General features: G+C 45.2%; 1 protein-coding gene across 1 annotated transcript in view; it reads right to left on the reverse strand.

Moving 5' to 3' along the window:
* The window catches only part of LOC102856749 (telomerase-binding protein EST1A-like), a 340,445-nt gene that overhangs the window by 9,959 nt on the left and 307,964 nt on the right, over window positions 1-22,522 (reverse strand). Inside the window, exons 14-15 of the mRNA XM_006891030.1 lie at window positions 13,959-14,135; window positions 9,703-9,849 (exon numbers count right to left, since the gene is read on the reverse strand). Coding sequence (XP_006891092.1) covers window positions 9,703-9,849; window positions 13,959-14,135 — 324 coding nt within the window. The remainder of the gene's footprint in view (window positions 1-9,702; window positions 9,850-13,958; window positions 14,136-22,522) is intronic.

Raw genomic sequence — 22,522 nt, forward strand, 5'->3', positions numbered from 1 at the left:
TCTGAGAGGTGCTAAGTAACCCACTTTGTCTGAGATACAGAAGCATCCCTGAACAAGCTGATGGGAAACTGGGAGAGAGATGAGACACGAAAACCTCTAATGAGGAAGCCAACTGGCTTGGGTGTTAAGTTCCTTCTTTTATACAGTGGGGATGATTTTGTGATGTTGATTTGCCGAAAAAGGAGACACTGAGAATTACAAATAGAGAATGCAATTTACACACACAAAGTTGTGAAACCTGGAGAAAACTTTGATCAGGAGAAAAAGCCAGATGAGGAGAAGGATCTCTTAGGATTTCGTTCGGTTTAGGGGTTCCACAGGGGTGAGGAGCTTCTTGCTCTCTGCAGGGTGATGGAACTTCCATCCCTGGGCCTCTAGTCAGAGCAGCTATCTTCATGAGAAAGAGGTTTTGTAATACAGAAAATTTTCCCATTCACCTTGTATGTGAAATGCCTGGCCAAGTATCTGATTCATGTATTAGTAACTTAAGAAATGTTAGCACGTTTCTTCCTGTCCAACTCCATTTTTTACCCTCTGTGAATTCAGAAGGGTACTTTGTAGAAAGTAGAACTGGGGATGGGGCTGAGGAGGTGACAGGATGAGAATATGATACAGGAGACTACTGATTTCTTTTGTAAGACTACTGTAGTAGAAGGGAGCTCTGGTGGCCACTTATAGTGGGTAAGAAGTTATGATACCAGTTCAAATCTATGGGCTGAAAGATGGTTAGTCTCTTCCCATGTAATTTATAACCTCTGAAAACTCAAAGGAGGCTTATAATGAATTGGTTCTGACTCAACAACACAAAACAACAACAACTGTAGTAGAGAATATGTATACTATATGGACCTATATTTTTATATGAAAAATGACAAAGCATCACTGAAATAAAAAAATAGGAAAAGTTGATGAGATAAATGCTAGCAAGCAATACCTTCTTTTGCCAGCAGAAGCCAAATGGAATGGACACTGCCTCTGCTTTCGAAAGCAGGGCAGATTCAGCAACTCCTCTGGGAGGCATATGTTGAATCTTTACTTGGAGTGGATCATGAATGGGAAAAGTGCTGCTCAGGAATTCTCCCCAGGACATGCAAAGTCAGAACCACACATCTCAATATTTACTTGCTGTATTTTCTAAAGTCATAATGACTTATTTGCTATTTCATGAATGAGTTTATTTCTAGGCTAGACTGGAAAGTACTCAGGGGCACCACTTTCTCTTCTTGCACAGCCTGAGATCTGCTGAGCTCAATCACAAATTCTCAGAGCTGAATGATAATCTGACTGAATTTGATTTGCTATCTCTTGGTCTGAGAAAGCCAAAGTGTATCCTTTCCTGATGGGAGAGGGCGCAGGAGGGCTGTTCACCCAACTTCTGAGCATCAGCCTAAGAGCATCCTGGCTCCACCTGCAACCTGACTATTCTGTAGGACAGGACCTTGTGGATGCTGCTGGAGCCAGGGAGGTGGGAGTGGCTAGAGCAATCTGGAGGCCACAGTCTGGGAGGACACTGCAGAGGGCTTGGGTGGGGAGGGCGGTTGCCCGACTCCTCACGCTGATGTGCTTTCCTGCCCTGGCGTGAACGTGCCCTTGGCCTGGTAGTGCACTGGCTCCCACCCTGCCTCCGACAGCTAGGAGCCAGGGCAGAGTGTCTGCCTTCCGCTAGCGTCCATACAGGTGTGGGGGACTCTGTGGATGCCCCATTGTTCCATAATGACCCCCACCCCACCCCGCAGCTGGGTGGCAATGTGAATGGGCTGCAGCTATTTTTAGAGTGAAACTCCTGGGGCCACCACAAAGGAGTCTCTGCATCTTCAGGAGGGTTGGGTGGGCGGGAAGGGGACAGGGGAGCAAAGCTATTTTCGGAACACATGTCATTGCTGGCTACAGAGCAAGACTGTGGCCATAATGCTGAGGGAACAATAGCTGTGGCCAGAGGAAGAGCCTGTTATGTTTCAGGTGGGATGTTTGCAACTGCTCAGGAAACCTGACCCCACCCGACAGCAGCACAAATCACAGCAGAGTCTCATGGAGGCAGTGAGGAGGTTGGGGATTCACAGGGCCTGGGCCTGAGTGAGGTGCCAAGAGGCCCCACCTCATGCCTGAAGGAGGATTTTCAGGGACTGCTCTTCTGAGCAAGACAGGTCAGGAATGAAGCAGTTCTGACCAATTTCCCAGACAAATCACAACCCCCTGCTCTGGTCTCTGGACCCCTCCCAAGGATGACGGGGGGAGGAGAAGAACCCAGGAAAGGAGCTAGGTGGGCAGAACGTGAAGAGTTGTCTCAGGCAGCAAGGCAAGGCTTGGGCTGAACCTGAGTGAGGCCTCCAGCCCCCTAGTGGGAAAGCTGGGCTCCCCCACCATCCAGGGGCCTGCCTGGGCTGCTGCTCCAGCTGCAAAAGCCTGGAGAGCTCCCCACACCCCTTTTCTGACCTCCAGTCGGCCCCACTCACCAGCCTCTGTGCAACGCCGGAAGCAGGGAGGGACAGGCTGTAGAGAGAGGCCAGGCCTCACCTCCCCCAGCCCCACAGATGAGTGTGGGCCCAGGGGTCTAGGTGGGAGCAGGGAAGAGGGGGTGTGGCAACAGCCCCAGCTCTTGCTTGGACTTTACAGCCATCATGGGGGCCAGGAGGACTTTTTTCAACACCATCTTCATATCCCCTTCCCCAAACATGTGTGGTTCCTGTTTTGCTGCATCTGTAAAAGGCACTGGGAGCTGGGGACTCGCCTTACACCTCTCGGTTAACACCCCTGGAGACTGATGGAGTTCAGAGCAGTGTAATTTACAGCCCATCGCTCCGATCTTAATTCACTCGATGCTCCTCTCTTCCTTATTGTATTAGTGTGACCTAGGTACCTGCCAACAATAATGGCCTCTCGAGCTAGGAGCCTCCCCCCCACTCCCAGGACAATTTATACCCTTTCCTAGGGATTTTTTCCCCCCTTAAATTAAACAAAAAGAGGAAAAATAAGAAAAGGTTAACATGGGTTTGGAGCGCAGAAGCCCCCGTGGTTCTGGGCAGGGAGCCAATGGCCCGAGGGCACACACATGTGTGTGCTCTCCCAGAAGGGCCTTCACCGGCCCTGTTTTACAGCCACCTCGGCACAGACTCCAGGGTTCACGCATATGGCCAGACAGATGTGTCTGGCTTACGTTCAAGGCTGGAAAATGAAGAATTATGGAAGTGAAGGGCCCCGGGCATTAAAAGGGGGGTGGTGGTGAAGGGAATGGGGGAATTTTTCCTCTGCTGAGAAATCCTCCTGTGGCTGAGGCTGGAGGAAGGAGGCGGACGGAGGCTGGGCCGCCAGCAGCAGTGCATGTGGGGCCTGTTCTTAAAGGGGCCACAGCACGTTGAACTCCAGCCACCTCCAGGAGACCCCAGTGCTGGGGCCTGAATAGCCTCCTCTGAGGGGCTGATGGCCTTTTCAACAGGGATGGTCAGGCACAATGGAAGTCACATCCTTTCTGGAAGACACAAGTGTGTCTCTGGGTAAGGCAAAGCTGACCAGGGGTCTGGATTGGGACATCCACGGTAAAAAAGGAAGCATCTTCTACCTCTTTCTCCTGACAAGCCTGGTTAAGGCTCCTCATTACACATGCTGGAGGGAGACATCTGCCCCTACATGTCTATGTCTCCTAACCACTAGCATAGGAAACGCTCAACACCACTTAACTAAATGGAACCGAAGACCTGGTCCCTGATTACAAGGAGTTCACAAAATGGTGAGAGCAACAAGTCCAGAAAGAACTGTAATATGAGATATGATATAAGTTTCACAGATGAAGTATAAATCAACGCTACAGGAACACCAAGCAGAGGGCAACAAACTCTTCCTAAGGGGAATTGGAAAGGCTTCATTGGGGAGATGGGAGTTTCATCTCGGGATTGAAGGAGGAATAGAATTGCAGTAGGTAACAGGAAATGCAGAGTAGGAAGGAACAAGGTATTCTGGTTTGAGGGGACAGCTTTAATAAGAGGTGAAAGGAAATGATAGAGTATTATCTGGGTACAGCAAACTGAGAGGAAAGGAAGGCCAGTGTTTTCCAAGCTGGAAGGACATTTGCTTGGCATTGCCTCATTTTGATCTCCTAACAACTCAAAGAGGTTGGTTCCATTACTAATTTTATTTTCTACATGATAAAACAGGCACACAGAAGCTAAGTAATTCACCCAATGTCACACAACTAGTAAGGGCTCAACAGGAGACTGAAGTAGTCAGAAAAGAGACTTGAAAAACTAGGATATACCACAAAGTGTTAAATGCCATAATAAGGAATTAAATTTTATTGGTCAAGTAAAGGAATTGATGATTTATGAACAGTGGTAGTGGTTCTTTTGGAAAAAGAATTAGAAAAACACCTAGGATGCACAGGAGGCTGTGGGTGATAACGACTCAGTACTGCATGCCTCCAAAAGGCGCCATGCACAGACGACAAGATGAATGGCGACCCCTGGAGTTGTACAACGTACAGACCTTGGCAGTTACAGTCTAACCAAGTACCTGAACTAGAATGGTAGTAATGACAATGGTAATGAAGAGAGAGGAGGGGAAGGAATAAATGAATGAATAAAAAGGGTTTGATAAATTAGGTAGAAAGGTTAAAAGTCATGGAGAAATTTACTACAATGCTCTGGTTGCTACCATCTACTAAGTCCCTGGGAGCTCTGGCATAGTTCGAGATGAGTTGCATTGCAAACTCAAAGGGTGAGTCTACCAGCCACTCTGTAGGATAAAGATGAATAATCTCCTCCTGTGCAATTCACAGCCTCCGAAAACCCACTGGAGGGAAAGCTGAGAGTCAGTTCTGACTTGATGACAATGTGAGAAAGAGAGAGAACCAGAGAGAAAGAGGAAGGGAGTGAGAAAGAGGAAAAGAGAAAGAAAATGAGAGAATGAATTAAGACAATGTTAAGCTAAAATATTTGACTTGGTAGATTATAATAAATTATGTATAGCACTTAAAAAAATGGAATTCCAGAACAGTTAAAACTGTGCTCATACAAAACTTATACATAGACCAAGAAGCAGCTATACAAAGAGGACAACGGATGGGAACAACATCGCCTGGCTTAAAATCAGGAGATATGTGTGTCAGGGTTGTTTCCTTTCTCGACACCTGTTCTAACTGTATGTTGAGCAAATAATGTGATAAACTGAACTTTATGAAGAATTTGGCATCAGAATTGGAGGAACACTCAGAAGAAGACCAGAGACCACAGCCTTCAAATATGGATTACACCTCAACATCAAAAAAACCAAGATCTTCACAGCTGTGGACCAACAGCAGTATCATAATAAGCAGATGGGTAAAAGACTGAAGTCATCAATGATTTATGATCCTCCATCAATACCTATGGTAACAGCAGTCAAAGAGATCAAAAGACATGTTTTACTGGGAAAAATCTGCTGCCAAAGACCTCTTTAAAAGCGCTAAGCAGCAAGGATGTTGGCTTAAAGAGTAAGGTACACCTGACCCAACCCAGGCTATTTTCAATTTTTACACATACTTTGGGCATGCTGCTAGGAGGGGGCTATTCCCTGGAGAAGAACATCATGCTGGGAAGGGTGGAGGGTCAGTGGCGAGGAAGACCCTCAACCAGGTGGACTGACACAGTGACTGCTCAATGGGTTCTTGTGTGTCAGGAAGTGTGAGGATGACGCAGGATAGAACAGGGTTCAGATATTTTGTTCACAGGGTTGCTATGAATCATACTTGACTCAACGACACCCTACAACAACATGCATATGAAAGCTGCAAAATAAATAGGCAAGGCCAAAATATCATTGTCAATGCCTTTAAATTGTGGTGATGGTGAAACTATGGAATATATCATGGACTGCCAAAAGAATACATAAAATTCATCTTGAAGGATGTATCCCCCCAGGGCACTCTTTTGAGGCAAGGATGTTGAAACTTCATCTCACATCCTTTGGGCATGCTGTCAGGAGGGGCCACTACTTGGAAAAGACATCACGCTGGGAAAAGCAAACTGTCAAGGAAAGAGAGGAAGATACTTGTTGAAATGGACTCTCACAGAGACTACATCAATGGGCTCGCTTAAGTATGGTGGAGATTGTGAAGATGTTGCAGGATAGCACAAGACTCAGATGTATTGTTTATAGGACTGTTAAGAGGAGTAATCAAAAAGAAAACCTAGAAGCTGCACTGCAATCCCAGAGGTGTGCGGTTCGAATCCACCAGATGCTCTGCTGGAGAAGGAGGGGCAATCTCCTCCTCTACCAGATCTGATTTGACGGTACACACACAAAATAATAAAATAAAAAAAAAACAAGCAAAAGAAAATCTACTCATTGGGAAAAAACATTTAGCAATATCATTTGAGATGAGGGTTTCATATCAAAAGTTTACAGAATCTTATAGGGCCTCCACAAGAAAAAAACCTGGTAACACAATTACAAAATAGGCAAAAGACATGGAAAGGTTTTTCACAGAGGAAGATATTTGGATGGCCAACAGACACATGAAGACATGCTCAAAATCACTGGCAATAAGAGAGTTGCAAATGAAAACCACAGTGAGGTACCATCTCACTCCAGTAGGAGTGGCAGTTTAACAGGACAAGTAATAAATATTGGAGAGGATATGGCGAGATAGGAACTCTGATACACTGTTGGTGGGATTATAAAATGGTATAACCATTCTGGAAGACATTTTGGCATTTCCTCAGAAAGCTGAACATAGAAATTCCATATGACCCAGTTATTCCACTGCTTGGAATATACCCCGAGAGAATGAGGACTGAGGCACAAACGGAGACTTGTATACTCATGTTCATAGCAATGTTATTCACCACTGCAAGAACACAAAAACAGCCCAAATGTCCAACCACAATTGAATGGACTGAGATGATGAAATACTACACAGCATGTGGGAGCAATGCTTTTGTAAACCATTATCTAACTTGGGAGGCACTGGAGAGTATTATGCTACATGAACTAACTCAGTCCTATAAGGACAAATATTTCTATATTATTTAGAAATATTGTAGAAATACATAAGTAGTAAAATGTGTATGAGGATCTAAGTGGAGGAGGAGAAAGAGCGTAAAGGGGTTGGGAAGGGCAGGTGGGTAATCATAGGGTAAGATGGTTTGATGGGTGGAAGTGGGGGTGGGTTGGGGAAGTGAGATCTGGTGTGAGTGGCAATGTATACAATCTTTGTAGGTAAACCAGTGTAAAATGGGAAAAAAAAAGAATTGCAAGAAATGAAAAAAACCACCAATGATACACACACACACACACACACACACACACGCGAATACTGAAGATTTAAAAAAAAAAAGAGTAGTAGTCTATTTGATGGCAGATAATAACATTAAGTCATTAAACAAACATTTGCTGATTTTACTCAGATCACAAAGATTAGAAAGTAGTAGCAAAAAAAAAGAAAAATAAAAAAAAAGAAAGTAGTAGCAAATGCACACCCATGTTTATTGTTGCATTATTCACAACAGCAAAGAGATGGAAGCCCATCAAGTGTCCATCAACAAATGAATGGATAAAAAAGAACCACAAACAAAACCTATCACCACCACTACCAAAAAAACCCAAACGAATAGAAAAACTATGGTTCCTTTTGCACAATGGAATAGTATGCAGCATTGAAAAACAATGAACTCATAAAACATTATACAACATGGGTGAACCTGGAGGACATTATGCTGAGTGACACACCTCAGTTACAAAACAACAAATACTGCATAACTCTGCTGTTATAAAACAGGATTGACATGGAGAGATTGGAGGAAGAATAGGAAAAGAGTGGATAGAAAATGAATACTGCATTGGAATAGATGAAGGAAACAACTGTCTGAAAGCAATACATGATTAGGGATTAAATGTATGACAACAATCTGGAACAAGAGGTGCACTGCAAAGTAGACTGGGGAAGGAAGAAGGAAGGAGGAGGGAAGAAAATATGCAACAATGAATAAATGTTTTTAAAATTTTTTTTATTAATTTCAATGAACATCTATACAGATTTTGGATTTCCATTCATTCATTGTTGCACTTTTATACCCTCACCCCAGTTCGCTCTTCTCCTTGAAAAGCAAAAGAAAAACTCCTTCATTGGTATACAATCCCCTCATACACCCCCACTCCCACCCCGAATATACTCCACTCTGCAACCCTCATTCCAGACTCTTATGAATGAATGAATTTTAAAAAAAGTAAGTAGTAGAAAGGAAGAAGACCAAGAATAGTGGTGAGGAAGTCTGGGAGGAGTATGGCCAAGAGAGGGAAAAAAGACAAGGACTTCAGTGACTTCAGGGTTCAAGCCTACTAGGAAGTCGACTCTGATGAGGCTGAATTTTGACAGACACGTTCTTGCTGGTTTTAGCTTAATTTTCTGCAGCTGCTGGGTTTAAAGGGACTGTGGGGTCAAGTAATGGAGGTGGTGAGTTCAGACAGTACTTTTGAGAAGACTAAAGGTGAGGAAGAAAAGTCACAGAGCAGAAGCTGAAGGATGATGGTGACGAGAGCGGAGGTTTACACACAGAAGCAGCTCCCCATAACAAATGACACCGGTCCAGGTTATCACATACTCAAAACCAGTGGAGAGAGGAATGTTTGAGGAAGGTAGGACCCCAAATGGTATTTTCATTCCCAGGTGAGCACTCGGTCTGAGGGGCTAGTAGAAATAGATAAGTAGTAGAAATTAGTATTTCACATTAGAGTAACCACTTATGGAACATCTCCTACATGACATGCACTATGCCAAGCACTTGACAGGCACGGTCTCCTTTTTGCCTCACAGTAAATCTGAGGACTAGATGTTACTATTACTTCACTTTACTGATGAGTAAACAGGCTCAAAGAAGTTAATAACTTGCCCACTGTCACAGAGCAGTAAGTGGTGAAGCCTGGGTTATAGTAAGGTCTTCCTAATTATGTCCTCAGACCCTGCCAATGGAGAAAGCTAAAACAGACATTCCTTAAGAGGCTGCTGGGAGTAGCCTGATGCTTCTGTATGCATAGAGCTAGTTATGACACACGGGAGTAGGATGAGCTCTTCTCTCTATCTGCTGAGCCATGGGTTAGGAGGAAGTAAACTGGGATATCTAGAAAGAAAAATCTGCTGGCAATGAGGGTATGGGTGCGTGAAAGGGCGATGGAAGAGGAAGTCTGAATGGAGACGAAGTAGTTTCTTTCTAGGAAGGTGAAGGCAACGTTCTTTCACTAACATGTGGAATCCAGGTAAGCAGGTTATGCCTATGACATCCTTTCCCCCTGAGACTACATGTTCTCAAATGAGCCTCCATGGTCTCTCCAAGAATATATAAATAAATAGATCAGTACTAGGGGAAAAGTTATCATCAAATTCTCTGAGAAGATCCTGACCTTGACTTGGAACCCAGGAGAGGGTTACTCCAGGGACCAACACTGTTGTTGTATACCACGGAGTCAGAACTGACCCTTAGCTGACCCTCTGTTCAATTTTCAGAGGCAGTTAATTGCACGGGAGGTTGCCCATCCTTCTCTCAAGGAGCAGCTGGTGGCCTCAAACTGGGTACCTTTGGGCTTTCAGTGCAGCTTCTCGCCACACCACCATCAGAGCTCTACTGGAATTTAGTAAGTAAAATAATACAATTGGGTGGTGGTACTAGACACAGTGAGATTCTTCCTCAGAAGAATCTACATACTCTTACAGCCACCACTGTGCCTGGCAGGGCTCACCTGGATCTTTTCCTGGCGACGCTGCTGCTCAGCTATCTTTCTGGCCAGAGCCAGCTTCTTGGCCCGAAGTTCTCTGATGTCATCTTCACCCCCGCTGCCTTCAGCCTCTGAATCTTCCTCAAAGTCTTCAATCACCACATCCTCCTCCTTTGGTTCATGGAGCCAAAAAGGGAAAGAGAACACGGTGAACCCATGGCACTTACCAAACCCACTCATCTGCCATTTCAAGCATTCCCCACCATGCTTACTGGGACCATTTCTGTAAAGGGCCCAAGTTGTCTGCTTCCCCTCTAATTATCCAGAAAGTCTTTGTAACAGTGATAAGAACCCAAGAAGGTTCAGGCAGAGAAGGAGTAGAGAGAGAAGCTGTCGCCCACCCCTAAAATTGCTCCTTTTTATACTTTAGGTCTCCTTTTCTTCCTCACACGTCTGCACCACGAGGTGTGCCCACTCACATGTACACACACTGCCATGGTTGTACTCATAGTCCTTCTTTCTCACACACTTTAAAGGTTAAATTTTAAGCCATTTTACTTTTGAAACCACCAAAGAGGGGTACAACAGAGAGAGTTAAACCAACCAACTTAAATCTAATTCACGCTAATGATCGGATAGGAATCAACCCTCACCAACAGCTTGGAGTTAGGAGTGAATGCTCCCTTGCTGCAGACAGCAAATCTTGCCCTGGTTTCTTTTGAAGACCACGGCATGGCAACAAGAGGTCAGGAATTCATGACAAAACCCAGCTCAACTGCATTACTGGGCACAGTAGGGTAAAGATACTCGCTGCCAGGCTGGTGGAACCTCCTCTAGGGATGACATTTCCCCACACAGAGGCTCTGCTCTCAAACACCTCTCTCTGGGTGGTCCCCGGCTCCATTCCTCATCCTCTCCCTTTTGGCCTTGGTCAGCAGAGAACATGCAGCTGGCCAAAGCCCTGCTCTGAGGGACTAGTTAGTGTGGGTACTTGGGGAGGGGTGGAGTACAGGAATCCTGTGTTTCTAACTGGATGATAAGTATGACAATGGTTATGATAATAACATTACTCATTTATTGAGTGCTTATTATTGGTCAGACACTAGCTTAAACAGTTTTCATATTTTAACTCATTTAATTCTCACCACCAATTGTGAAAGAGTTACTATTATTATTCCTATTTTATAAACAAAGAGTTAAATAACTAGCTCTAGGTCACTCAGCTGTAGGAGGCAGAGAAGTACTTCAAACCCAGGTGACTCTAACTCAAAGTCTGTGTTGTGGGTTTAGTTACCTCTCCACCAAGCAGAGCCAGGCAAGGGTCTTTTTCTTAAAGGTACCTCATGCGGTTCTCACCATTATTATACAAACTTCCTGGATGTGGACCATCAGACCAGCATTAGTCCCAAGTGGCTCAGCTTCAGCAGATCTCTTGTAGACCTGCCCTCTCTGATCACTATATAGCACAATAGTATTCAGATGGATTTTTTTCTTTTTGCTTGGAAGAAGTAGGGTCTGTGGGTAGTGGGAGGTGTTTTGTCTTGGGAGCAGAATCTAGGAGTGGGGAGAGAGGTGTTTTGATAGCATTCCTGAGGACTCTATTTTACTCATGAAAGATAACTGCAGCTCACCTTGGCTTCTCAATAAGCTTAAGTATCTCAGTTGTATAGATGTGGTAGAGATGAGCTCTTAGGATGGGACCAGAGTGGCCAAAAACATAAGAGGTTTTACCTCTCTCTCTCTCTCTCTCTCTCACACACACACACACACACACACACACAGAGTATTTCTCTCTCTTCCCTCTCATTCTTATTCTCCTTTATATATAGACATATATACTGAGAGATACCTGTACCCACAAATGTGGGCAGGAAAAAAAAGTCTCAAAGGAGCCCTGTGGTATGGTGCATAACATATCAGATTGCAAACTGAAAAGCTGGCAGTTCAAGTCCACCAGCTCTGAACAGAAAGATGGACAGTCTCATTCTGTAAAGATTTATAGCCTCGAGAAGCTGCTGAAAGGTCACTATAAGTTGGAACTTACTCAACGACACTGGACTTAATGGGTTAAGAGGTTTCAAGGGTCTGTCCACAGTTACTCACTACTCGTGTCGTATCATAAGCATGTTTCAGTGTCAGGGAGTTCACCTCCAGAAAAGCATAGGTCCTGGGAAGGAGGAAGGCTGAGGCACACTTCCTTGTTCATGGGGTTAACATGGACTGAAGTGAGTGAATAGGAAGCCCTACTGGGCCATGGGGGGAAAATGGCCTACTCTATCAGAGATCTTCTACAGGGTTATCATGGGGCCTGATAGGAGCCTGATGAAGGTCAAAAGAGGGTCACAGAGGCTTGTCTGAGGTTTGTTCAGCTCTCACAGCAAACGAGGAAGTTTAGGGGTTATGAAATTACACAGACCAGTGTAAGGAGGGTTTCCCAGGGGCCACTAACATAAAGGAACCCAGGAGGTTAGTGGGAAAAGGAAGAAGTGGGTAGGCTGGTGTGGGTCATAACCTTTGTCTGGTCAATAAGCCTTAGAAGGAGGGGAGAGTGTGGGACAGACAAGATCTAGGACTAGAGCACTGTTCTGTTCCTTAGAGAGGAGGAGACCCTCCTGGCTTTTACCCTGGGTCTCTTCCTCTGAGGCTTACTTGTCTAATCTGATTTGGTACTACAGGCTCTGCTGTCCAGAGGATGTCTTGAAGCAATCCTGAGAACTAGCCTTGCCCATCTTCCATTGCTTAAAGTTCAGATGAGATAACAGATTGAGGGGTTGTGCCACTCCTGTTTCCTACACAATGTTCAGGGCTTGGGTGGCACTGCTCTGCCCTGCATGAAGCTTGGACATGCCAATGGCTTTAGCAATCCCACTGTCTCCTCCCCTACGCTGACAGCTCACTCTTTCCCATTATTCCCTGCCCAGGTTTCGTCTGGAAGAGTCTCGACTCAAGGGCTCAGCTTTATCCTTGGAACCACCTCTGTCCTGGAAGCTCAGCCCTGTGTCATCAGGGGAGGGTGGGGTTCTTTAGCAATTCTAATGAAGATAGTCCAAGACTCTGCTCCTCTGAAGACTCAGAACCAAAGGTGACCACTCTATCAAGGCCTCCGATCACAAATGACAGCTTCCAGCTGACATCTGGCTTCCCTGGCTTGTTGCTGATTTCATCCCGGCACCCCACCCTGCTTCACCAGGCGCTTGAGACTGCTGTGGGCCAAATGACTGTGTTGGCCTACGAATGACCTGGCCTCTGGCTAAAATCACTTCCGTCCCTTCCCTAGATCCCACATTCCTTCCCATCTCAATCCTCTCTCTTTAACATTGTGGGATACAAGAAAGGAAGGGTCAACATTTGTGTGAAACTGAGGTGTGTGTGAACACCATCCAGACAGTTACTCTCAGACACACAGCAGGCCAGCTGGCGGTGACATTGAACTCATCCATGCTCTGACATCACCACACACTAACATTTACTGAGAACCCATGGACAGCAGGGAGCTGGCAGCAGCATTCAATTTATAATGATACAAAAAACCCAACACATACAACAATGAACCCACATCAACAATCTCAGCCAGAAAGATACATATACACACAGCAGAGACTACTAGTGGTTTGGCTGGGTGCATAGGATGAGTGTGAGTGTGAGAGCACACAGACACGTGCACACACCCGCACACGCACACACTCGAGCCTGGAGTGAAGCAAGGGCTACAGGAACAACCAAGGGCAAACAAACAAGAGGAGAATTCCTTAATCACATCAGGATGTGCAGGAGGGAGGGAGGGAGTAAGGGAGGGAGAGCAGGCTGAGGGAGGGGTGATTTTCCACAGGGGCCAGCAATGTCAGCTCTTCCTGTACGTGTGCTGGAGGCTGGAGTTCAGGCCTGTGCTGTACTGCGCTCCACACATCCATAAACTTGATCCTCAGCCTGAACTCTAACACCCCCCGCCCCCTTCTCTACTCCCTCTCCTAAGCCTCCAGAGCTGCACATTATTAAACTCTTTCTTTCCCTCCCTTCTCCTCCAATGCAACATTAAAAAGAAGCATCTGGAACTCGTAGTGGAGTGTGATTGGAGGCACCAGGGTGGGACCAGCAGAAAGGGGCACCAGCAGAGTGCACTCTTGAGAAGCTGGCTGGTTCTCATGGACGCTTGTGTCATGGACACTGCTCTGATTGTAAATAACCAGGAGATGTAGCTGAAGCCACGAGCAGAGCAGGGCAGGGCCAGGCAGGGCTAGGGGAACTTCCCTCTGCCACAGTGTGCTCTTCCCGCACAGTACCTCATCTTCCAGTTGTTTTCCCTCTTGGCTTCCCATTTCCTTTCCCATGGTGTCTGGGACGGGTGCCACTGACACATATTTTCCACCCTTGAATGCCAGCAGAGGCTCTTCTTGTCCACAAAGGGCTTCCAGAAAATACTTCAGCACTGTGACCCTTTTGCAGTCGGCTGCAATAACCTAAAGGGTGAAAGAGAGGGAGAGAAGAAAAACAGCATTTTCTGAAAAAGGAAGACGGAGAGACATTGCTGGCTGAGGGGCACATAGGAAATATTTCAAAGTTACTGGGCAAGAGTTGCAGAGTGAATGAGGGGAGTATGGGCAGTGTAATGAGGGTCAAAGGTGGATTGCAGACTAAGATCTTCTAAGGAATAGTCACTACCATTCATCTCTTTGGGGTAGCAGACAACTACAGCATCGATGTCAGGGATCTTGTCAGGTTTATGTTCTTTCACTGAAGTCCAAACACCCTTATCTCATTCTCTGATTGGTAGAAGGCAAGGTGGGTGTAAAATGCTGGGCTTCATGTAACACAGCTCTCCCAGTCCCCCTTGCTGCCACTCTCCACTTTCCTCTCAGAGCCCCTCTCTCCCTCTCACCTCCCCTGAGAACTAGCAGCCTGAGTGCAAAATGAATGATGAGGGTTTTCTTCACTGTTTCATTTCAGCCAGATCATTTTGGGCTTCCCCTGACAGGTTCCTGCTCCACCTAACAACTCCTTATACTCAAGGGACTGGGGTCAGGCAGGAGACTGTCAGGAGAAGGGAGACAGGCAAAGCAGGTGGGGGTGTTTCACCAAAGCTCGGCTTCTCCAGGGTTCACGCCATCCTGCTCCCATGTGGTCACATCAGCACATGAGCCATTGCTGTCAGAGAAGCTGGGGCTGATTTAGCTGAGATGAAATTCAATATCTTGAGTAATTGTCAAAATTTGTTCGTGTCTCATATGGCGTTTCCACAGCCACCCAGTCTGGGGTCCTTCTCCTTGTGACCACACACACATGGCCTTACCTCCCAAACCATGTGCTTTGCTTGCACCTTCCATCTTTATAGTTCTTTACTGCCCTCACCTTCACCTCTGGCAACCTCTCCTCCCTGCTGATGAGGAACTTACTGAGGGAGAGGACAATTCCTGCTTGATCTGCAGCTGGGAAGCAGGTAAAGGCCAGACTGAATGGAAACATAGTGGCTACACAGACCAGTGGGTGGCAGCCCCTTCTTCATCCCTGAATACCTTATACTGCATGACTCTCTTTAATGCTCTCCTATTTCTCAATGTGAAAGGGACTTATGTCTGTACCACACAGTAAAGGACTACTTGAAAGTTGGCTGGATTGTTTGCTCATTCTTTTACAAGTCCAGGTGTTATTTCATTTCCTTGGACAATAAGCTCATTGGTGGCAAAGGAACCCAAAAGGCTCACAAAGAAGGCTAGAAGGCACAGAGATGCTGTGCTGGGTACAACAGGGAACACAAGAAGCACGCATGATCCATGTCCTCACAGACACTGTAGAAATGAGGACCATTCTGCTAGATGCTGGTCAGGAAAGTACAGCACACACCAGTCAAATGGATGCTCCATGAGCCCATCCGATATAGCCACTCTGCCCTGCCTTGGAGGGGCCCTCACTCTTTCTCCAGAGGCCTTTCTACCACCATTGGCTTGAATCTCATGGGAAGTATTCCAACCACCTCCTCCTATGATGCACTTAACTACTGAGAAGAGACTTAGAAAAGAATAGCGCACTGTGGGTTTGAGGTGCTCGATCCTGGGCTAACCTCCTTGGAGGACAAAGGAAGCCATCCTCGGGCCAGGGCAAGTGACCGCGGGTTCCATCGCGTGCGTTCAAACATGTGATGAGGAAGGCTAGAAATACAGAAGCAGGGGCTAAAAGGCATTAAAGAACAGAGCTGAAATGAGTAATAGCCTGGCAGGCAGCACGCATAGCGGCCTCCCTGCATCCCCAGCCTCTCACTCGCAGAGGAAACTTCTGCATTTCCACAAGACTGCCAGTTTCCTCTCTGTGGTCTAATTTTAACCACCTTGTCGTTACAGTGTGTGTCAGCCACCTGACCCCACCATGACCTCTGACCTTATGCCCTAGCTACTGCTTGCACATGCAGAGTTATGTAATGGTTCCAGGACTTTCCTTTTCAGTGCAAGGATACTACCACTGAGTGGAGAGGAGGTGAGGGTTAAGGAGTGAGAGGGGACAGAGTGAAAGCTCAAGATGGGCTTCTGGCACCATCTGTGTGGTGACAGACACTGGGCACTCCAGCTAAGTATCAGAAACTCAGCCCCAAGAAGGGATGTGTGCCCTCTAAGGATTACTGTTGGAGAACTCTTGCTGTTACCACACCGGCTGGAAGGTGTGTTAAATGGCTCAGGAAGAAATCGTGATTCCTAGCCAAGAGGAGAAAGGCCACATGTGTGGACGTGGGACTTGTGGAGACGGGGATTTCCAGGGCACAGCAGGACCCAGAGATGCAGACATCCTGATCCTGCCTGAAGGACATCCTCAGATCAGTAGGGACTGTCAATCACATAGACACAAAAGCAGAAAAAGAAGGTGGCTTTCCTCCTGCCCCTCACTGGCTTTATTTCCCCCCCTTTTTAGAAGGAACCTGGTTCCTTGGAGATTGGGTTAGCCATGGCCATGAGTTCCTCCCTGAGCACAAGGTACTCCTGACTGACTCAAAGGGCTCTGACCCATCAGGGTCTGTGGATTGGTGCCAGAGTTCTAAAAAGGAACCTGACTATTGGGTGAGAAAACTCAGCCAGCTTTTGGGAAGAGTGTACTTCACTCTCATTTGCAAGTCAACCAGCAGGGGGAACAGCCATAGCTATGCAGCTAGCTGCCTTGGTTCTCTAACGTGCATTGTGGGGTGAGAAAGGAGTAGTTCTGGCTGTTTAGTGGATGGGGAAACCAAGATGCAGAGTTCAGGGATTACCAGGAGCACAGGGAAACCTTCTCTGTTCAGCCCCTTGGTTTGGCTGCTCCAGTGTTCTGCCTTAAGGTAGGAGGGATAAACCCAGTGGGGTGAGGATCAGGTACTCCCAACCCTGGAGCCCTATAGGCACATAGGAATATTTTCCTAGGAAAAGCCTCCAGTACTTAAGTCAAGGGAAAACTAACAACAACAACAAGTTTAAATATGGTTAATAAGGGATATTATGACAGAGGAAGTCTTTCAAACCACCTACAAAAAGCAAACTCTGACATGATCTTTGGAGGAGGAGGACTTCCTGGTAGGAGAGGGGTTAAAGCTGGCCTCCCTGCATGGAGAGGAAGGAGTCCAGATGAAATCTATGACATAATCCTCAGAGTAACTCTGTTCATGAGCACGTTTTTCCATTCTAAATCAATGAAAAGCAGGAGAATGTAAGTGGTATGTACATCACAGCTCTGGATAGACTAGATTCTCTAGAGAGGAGAGAGTTAGGAGGCAGAGTCCTCCTTCCCAACTGCTGGGGGTTTAACAGGCTGGACTGTGCTGAAGGAAGGTGAAAAGACTGCTGGCTAGGGAAGACCCCTGGGGAAACTGGGGACCAGCCCCTTCTCAGCAGTAGTCCTGAACCTTCACTGTGCAGATTATCAAGAACTCTAAAGCTACAGACAAAATACCTTACAAATTTTCTTAATCACTTTGAAAAGAAAATGGGCTTGAAGTCTGGGAAAAGCTGAAAGAAAGGCACCCAAGAGAAAGTCCCTTCCCTTTCTCCTGAAGAACATCTGAGCAAGCTTGCCCTGTCAGTGGGAACTGAAACCTCTAACTTCAGGGCTCCAGTTATCACCCTCATGAGGTCCACACGCAAAGAACCAAACAGAAAGGAAAACTGAAAGTGAGATGTGACAAGGTGATACAGGAGCCTGTCCTGTCCCAGGCTCAGTTCCTTAGAGAGATAACTGAGCACAGGGTAGTGGGGGTTAGAGCTATGGTGAAGCCTTGGTCTTAAGGAAAGAAAGCATGAAGAAGCCTCTAGGTCAAGAGAGAAGAAAGGTAGACTGAAGTATCTTAGGTGAGAGGCAGATAAACAAAGACTAGTGTTCAGTGAGAACTGCAGCACTGAGTCCAGTCTGGACAAAGGAGTTTAAGTTTAAGGGATAGGGCAAGTAAAAAGAAAAAAAAAAACCAAACAAACCCCACAAAACAACAAACAAAATAACTCTAGGAGGGAAAGGGAGAGAGAAAGAGAAAGGGGCTAATATTTATTGGGCACTTCTATGCATGAGGCACAGCATACTGAAGTAGAGGAATTACAATGTATAGTGTCTCAGAGTGAACCCCTAGTCAGGGCACATGAAGAGGGGTCAGAGAGCTGAATAAGCACACTGAACTCAAACTCCAGGGAGTAGGGGACTTTAACTTTAGCAGGCTCCCATCTGCTCTAAAGAAGTCAGATTTTACAAAACTTCTTTCTTCTTAACTTTCAGTCTGTGGGGCTCAGAATTTAAGCTTACATTATACTATACTATCAGCCAGTTCTACCGTTTACCTTTTACTCCCTAGTCTTAAAAAAAGTCTTAGCTTGCTACTGCTCCTCTGGTTAAAGAGAAAAAAAAAATCACATGGGGTTTCCCCACAAATTCAAGTTTACAGGTTGTTTTTCTTGTTTCTCTAAGTGGAGCCAATTATTCTCACATTTGTTGAAACCTTCAATCAAAGTTTATAGCTTGTTAATTTTACAGAATGTCCTTAGAGCAAATAAGATGCAGACAGGAAAGTGCAGTCTTGCTGAGATTATTAAAGAACCTTAAAACAGTCTACAAATCTACCACCAAAGCTGGTAAAATATAGGCTGCTTGGCTGGCTTCTGAGGTCAATTAGCAATGAGTTAATTATCATCTTTTATGTGCCAAGCTTATAGATTAGCTACAAAAAATTTAACCCTGACTATTGTGTGTTCACAAAGAGGAACCTTGAGCTACGTACAATCACCTGCACAGGACAAAGAAAGGTGGAAAATACAATACTGAGATAGCAAAGAATGTGTCAACCTGAGAAGGGGTATGTCAATCCAAGTTCAGACGTAGGAAATTCAAAACACATCACAAAGGGAATCCTTTAGAGCCAAAGGACAGAGGAAATAGTTCATTCATATTCTTAGGGGAGAGGTTTCCTGGCTAGGCTCCAGGGGTAGGAGGGACTGGCCACAAGGATGCACTTAACTCTCAAGGCTGAGGCAGAAGCTTAGGAGAGGGAGACAGACATTCATGAGCCATCTGGTTCAGAAGGAACTAGTATGGAACTGAAAGCAAGAGGCATCGGTCAGAGGGCAGAGAGAGGAAGAACCTGTGTACGAGCTGAATGACAAAACAGGCAGAATGAGAAAAGGCGAGGGTTTCTGTGCCACCTGCACAGTGTGAGAATCCTGCAGGGTATACTGTCCACAAATCAACACCAACATTGTTTCACTCTTCCCTATCACTATTACAGCAAGGCATCATGTCTACAAAAGACAGCTAAGTAGGGGAGCTCTAGTGGCCTAGTGGCAAGGAGCTGCAACTACAATCCCAGAGGCACACGGTTCGAAGCCACCAGATGCTCTGCCGGGGAAGGAGGAACAATCTCCTCCTGTACCAGTCAGATCTGATTTGATGGTACATGCACACACACACAAAAAAAAGACAGCTAAGTCATTTCCTCACTGACTCTGAATTCTAATGTCCAGGGCCAGCTCTTTCTAGTATGACTGGTCATTGCCATCTGAGGGGGTCAATGAATCATACATATGATGAACTGTGAACAGACTGGCCAACCCACAAGTGCCACAGTATTCTTTATGACTGGTTCCAACAGCTGTGTCTTCTTGGTAAGAGGAGGAAGTAGGGTCTGTCACTAAACAGATGCCTGTGAGAGGTGTGGGGGCCTGCTCTTCATGCACATACACACATGCATTCTAATAGATGTACACATGTGCATGAGCTTGTGGGCATGCTATTCTTATGTCTCCCAGAGAGTGCTTGGAAGACTTGTGAGTAGCTAGGTAACTCCAACAGAGCTTTACTGAAGGTTCCAAAATGTGCAACTTCTTGACCATTGGGAAGAAGACTATATTCACACTGGTGGAACAGTAGGGGAAAACAACTGTGGAACACACATGGACAATGAGGAGCTAAATATTGTAGGGAAAAAAATGGGTCCATCTTGGAAAGAGGCAAGACAAAATAATGGAGTGGACTGGTCGAGAATCTGAGCTTCAGAGTCTGAAAGACCTGAGCTAAGGTCTTGCTACTTACTAGCTATGTGTCCTTAGACATATTTTTTAACTTCTTTGAGTGTCTGTTGGCTCAGGATGCTTGTGAGGTTTACAAGAGAAAAGGCAACTTTTGTCAACAAAGTGAAGGGAGAATTAAAAAATACTTGGAAATAATATCTGACAAGGGTTGTTGAAAACAACAAAAATACAAGTAATATAATGTTTAAAAATGAAGAATTTGAATAGTCATTTAACTAACGAAAGTATACAAATAGTCAATAAGCACATGGAAAAATTCTCATTAGTCATTGTTGTTGTTGTGTATCAATGAGTAAAAACTGACCCATAACTGACCCTCCAGGGGGTTTTCAGAGGCAGTTAATCGCATGGGAAGAGTTTGTGCATCTTTCTCCTATCAAGCAGCTGATGGATTTGAACTATGTGCTTTTGGAATTGTAGCACAGCTTCTGGCCACTAGGCTACTAGAGCTCATTATTTACTAAAAAAATTCACTGACTTAGAATTGATCCAACTCACAGTGACTGTACAGTACAAAGGTGAACAGGGTTTCTGAGGCTATAAATGCTTCCTCTTTTTCTCACAGGGTTCAAACTTAAGCCCACTGTGCCACCAGGCTACCTCATTAGTCACTGTTGTTTTTATGTGCTGTCAAGATGGAACTGACTCATAGTTGACCCTGCAGATTTTCAGAGGAGGTAAACTGCAAAGTAGGAGACTGCCTGTCCTTCTCCTATGGAGCAGCTAGTGACTTAGAACTGCTTGCCTTTGGTTTGGCAGGCACAATTCTTTATCCACCAGAGCTCCCTTGCTTGTCATAAGGAAAAGAAAAATAAAAATTGGACAATGACTAGGGAGGATAGAAGGAGAATTGATGTTTTTGAGCTGTGGTGCTGGAGAAGAGTATTGAGTGTACCATGGACTGCTAGGAAAACAAACAGATTCATCTTGGAGAGGGTTAAACCAGGTGGCTCCTTGGAGGCAAGGATTCTGGGGCTTCATCTAATATACTTTGGACATGTTGTAAGGAGGGATAGGTCCTTGGAGAGGGACGTCATGCTTGGGAGGGTGGACAGACAGCACAGGAGGGGAAGGCCCTCTATGAAGTGGATTGATTCAGTGAATGGGGTAATCAGGATGGGTGCATCGGAGACAGTGCGATTGGCACAGGACAGCAGAGTTTAGGGCTGTTGTACACAGGGTCGCTATGAGTTGCAAGCGACTTGACGGCACATAACAACAACAACAACAACAATAATATTATATTACTTCATACTTGATAGTTAACATTTATCAGAAAAATGGAAAATAACAATTTTTGGGGAGTTGGGATATGGAGGAACTAGAACCCTTATCCACTTTTGGTGAGATTATAAAACGGTGCAGCTGTTATGGGAAACTGTTATATTTTCCATTTTTAGGACACTTCCAAAGACTCGAAAGCCCCTGAACAGTAACTAGTACACCCATGCTACACCTAAAAGGTAGAAACAAACTAAGTGTTCATCTACAGATAAATGAATAAACAATATCCTGGGAAATGGAACAGTGTCCACCATTAAAAAGAACTAAATTTCTGACACATGCTATTACAGATGAATCTTGAAAACATTATGCTGAGTGAAGTCAGACTAACACATAAAAAGACAAATACTGCAATGATTCCACTTATATGAAATAGCTAAAAATTGGGCAGTGTAGTTGTTATGTGCTTCTGAGACAGAAACGACTCAAAGCTGACCTTACAGCAAGTTTTTCAGAGACTATAAATCACATTGGAGGAGATTATCCCCTGTTCTCCTGAGGAGCAATTGGTGGATTCAAACTCCCTGCCACTGGATTGTCAGCACAACTCCTTTTATACTAGGCCACTAGAACAAATATATATAGTTTATCAATGGCATTATTGTCATCAACAAATGACTGGATTGAGAAACTGTGGTATACTCACATGATGGAATACTATGCAGCACTCAGGAGCAATGATTTTAAAAAATACTATATAATATGGGAGAGGCTAGAGAGCATTATGCTGAGTGAACTAACTCAGGCACTTAAGAAGAATTATTATTTAAGACCATTACTGAAAAGAAAAACAGAAGGATAACAATTGAGATATGTATGGGCATACAAAGATGAAAGGGGAGGCGGTAGGAGAGGTTGGAGGGGAGGAAATCAAGGGGTCACAGAGTTTGGTGGAAAAGGGAGAAAGCAAAACAAACCAAAACACACCACAAACTACTGTACATGAATGAAACACAATAAAAAATGTCTAAAAAATTAAGGGATACTGGATTTCTGTTTATAGTGATAAAAAATTTGGAAGTGGATAGCAGCAGGGAATGTCA

This window comes from Elephantulus edwardii, unplaced genomic scaffold (assembly GCF_000299155.1).
Source record: "Elephantulus edwardii isolate Elephantulus edwardi_28Jun2011 unplaced genomic scaffold, EleEdw1.0 scaffold00094, whole genome shotgun sequence".
Lineage (NCBI taxonomy): Eukaryota > Metazoa > Chordata > Mammalia > Macroscelidea > Macroscelididae > Elephantulus > Elephantulus edwardii.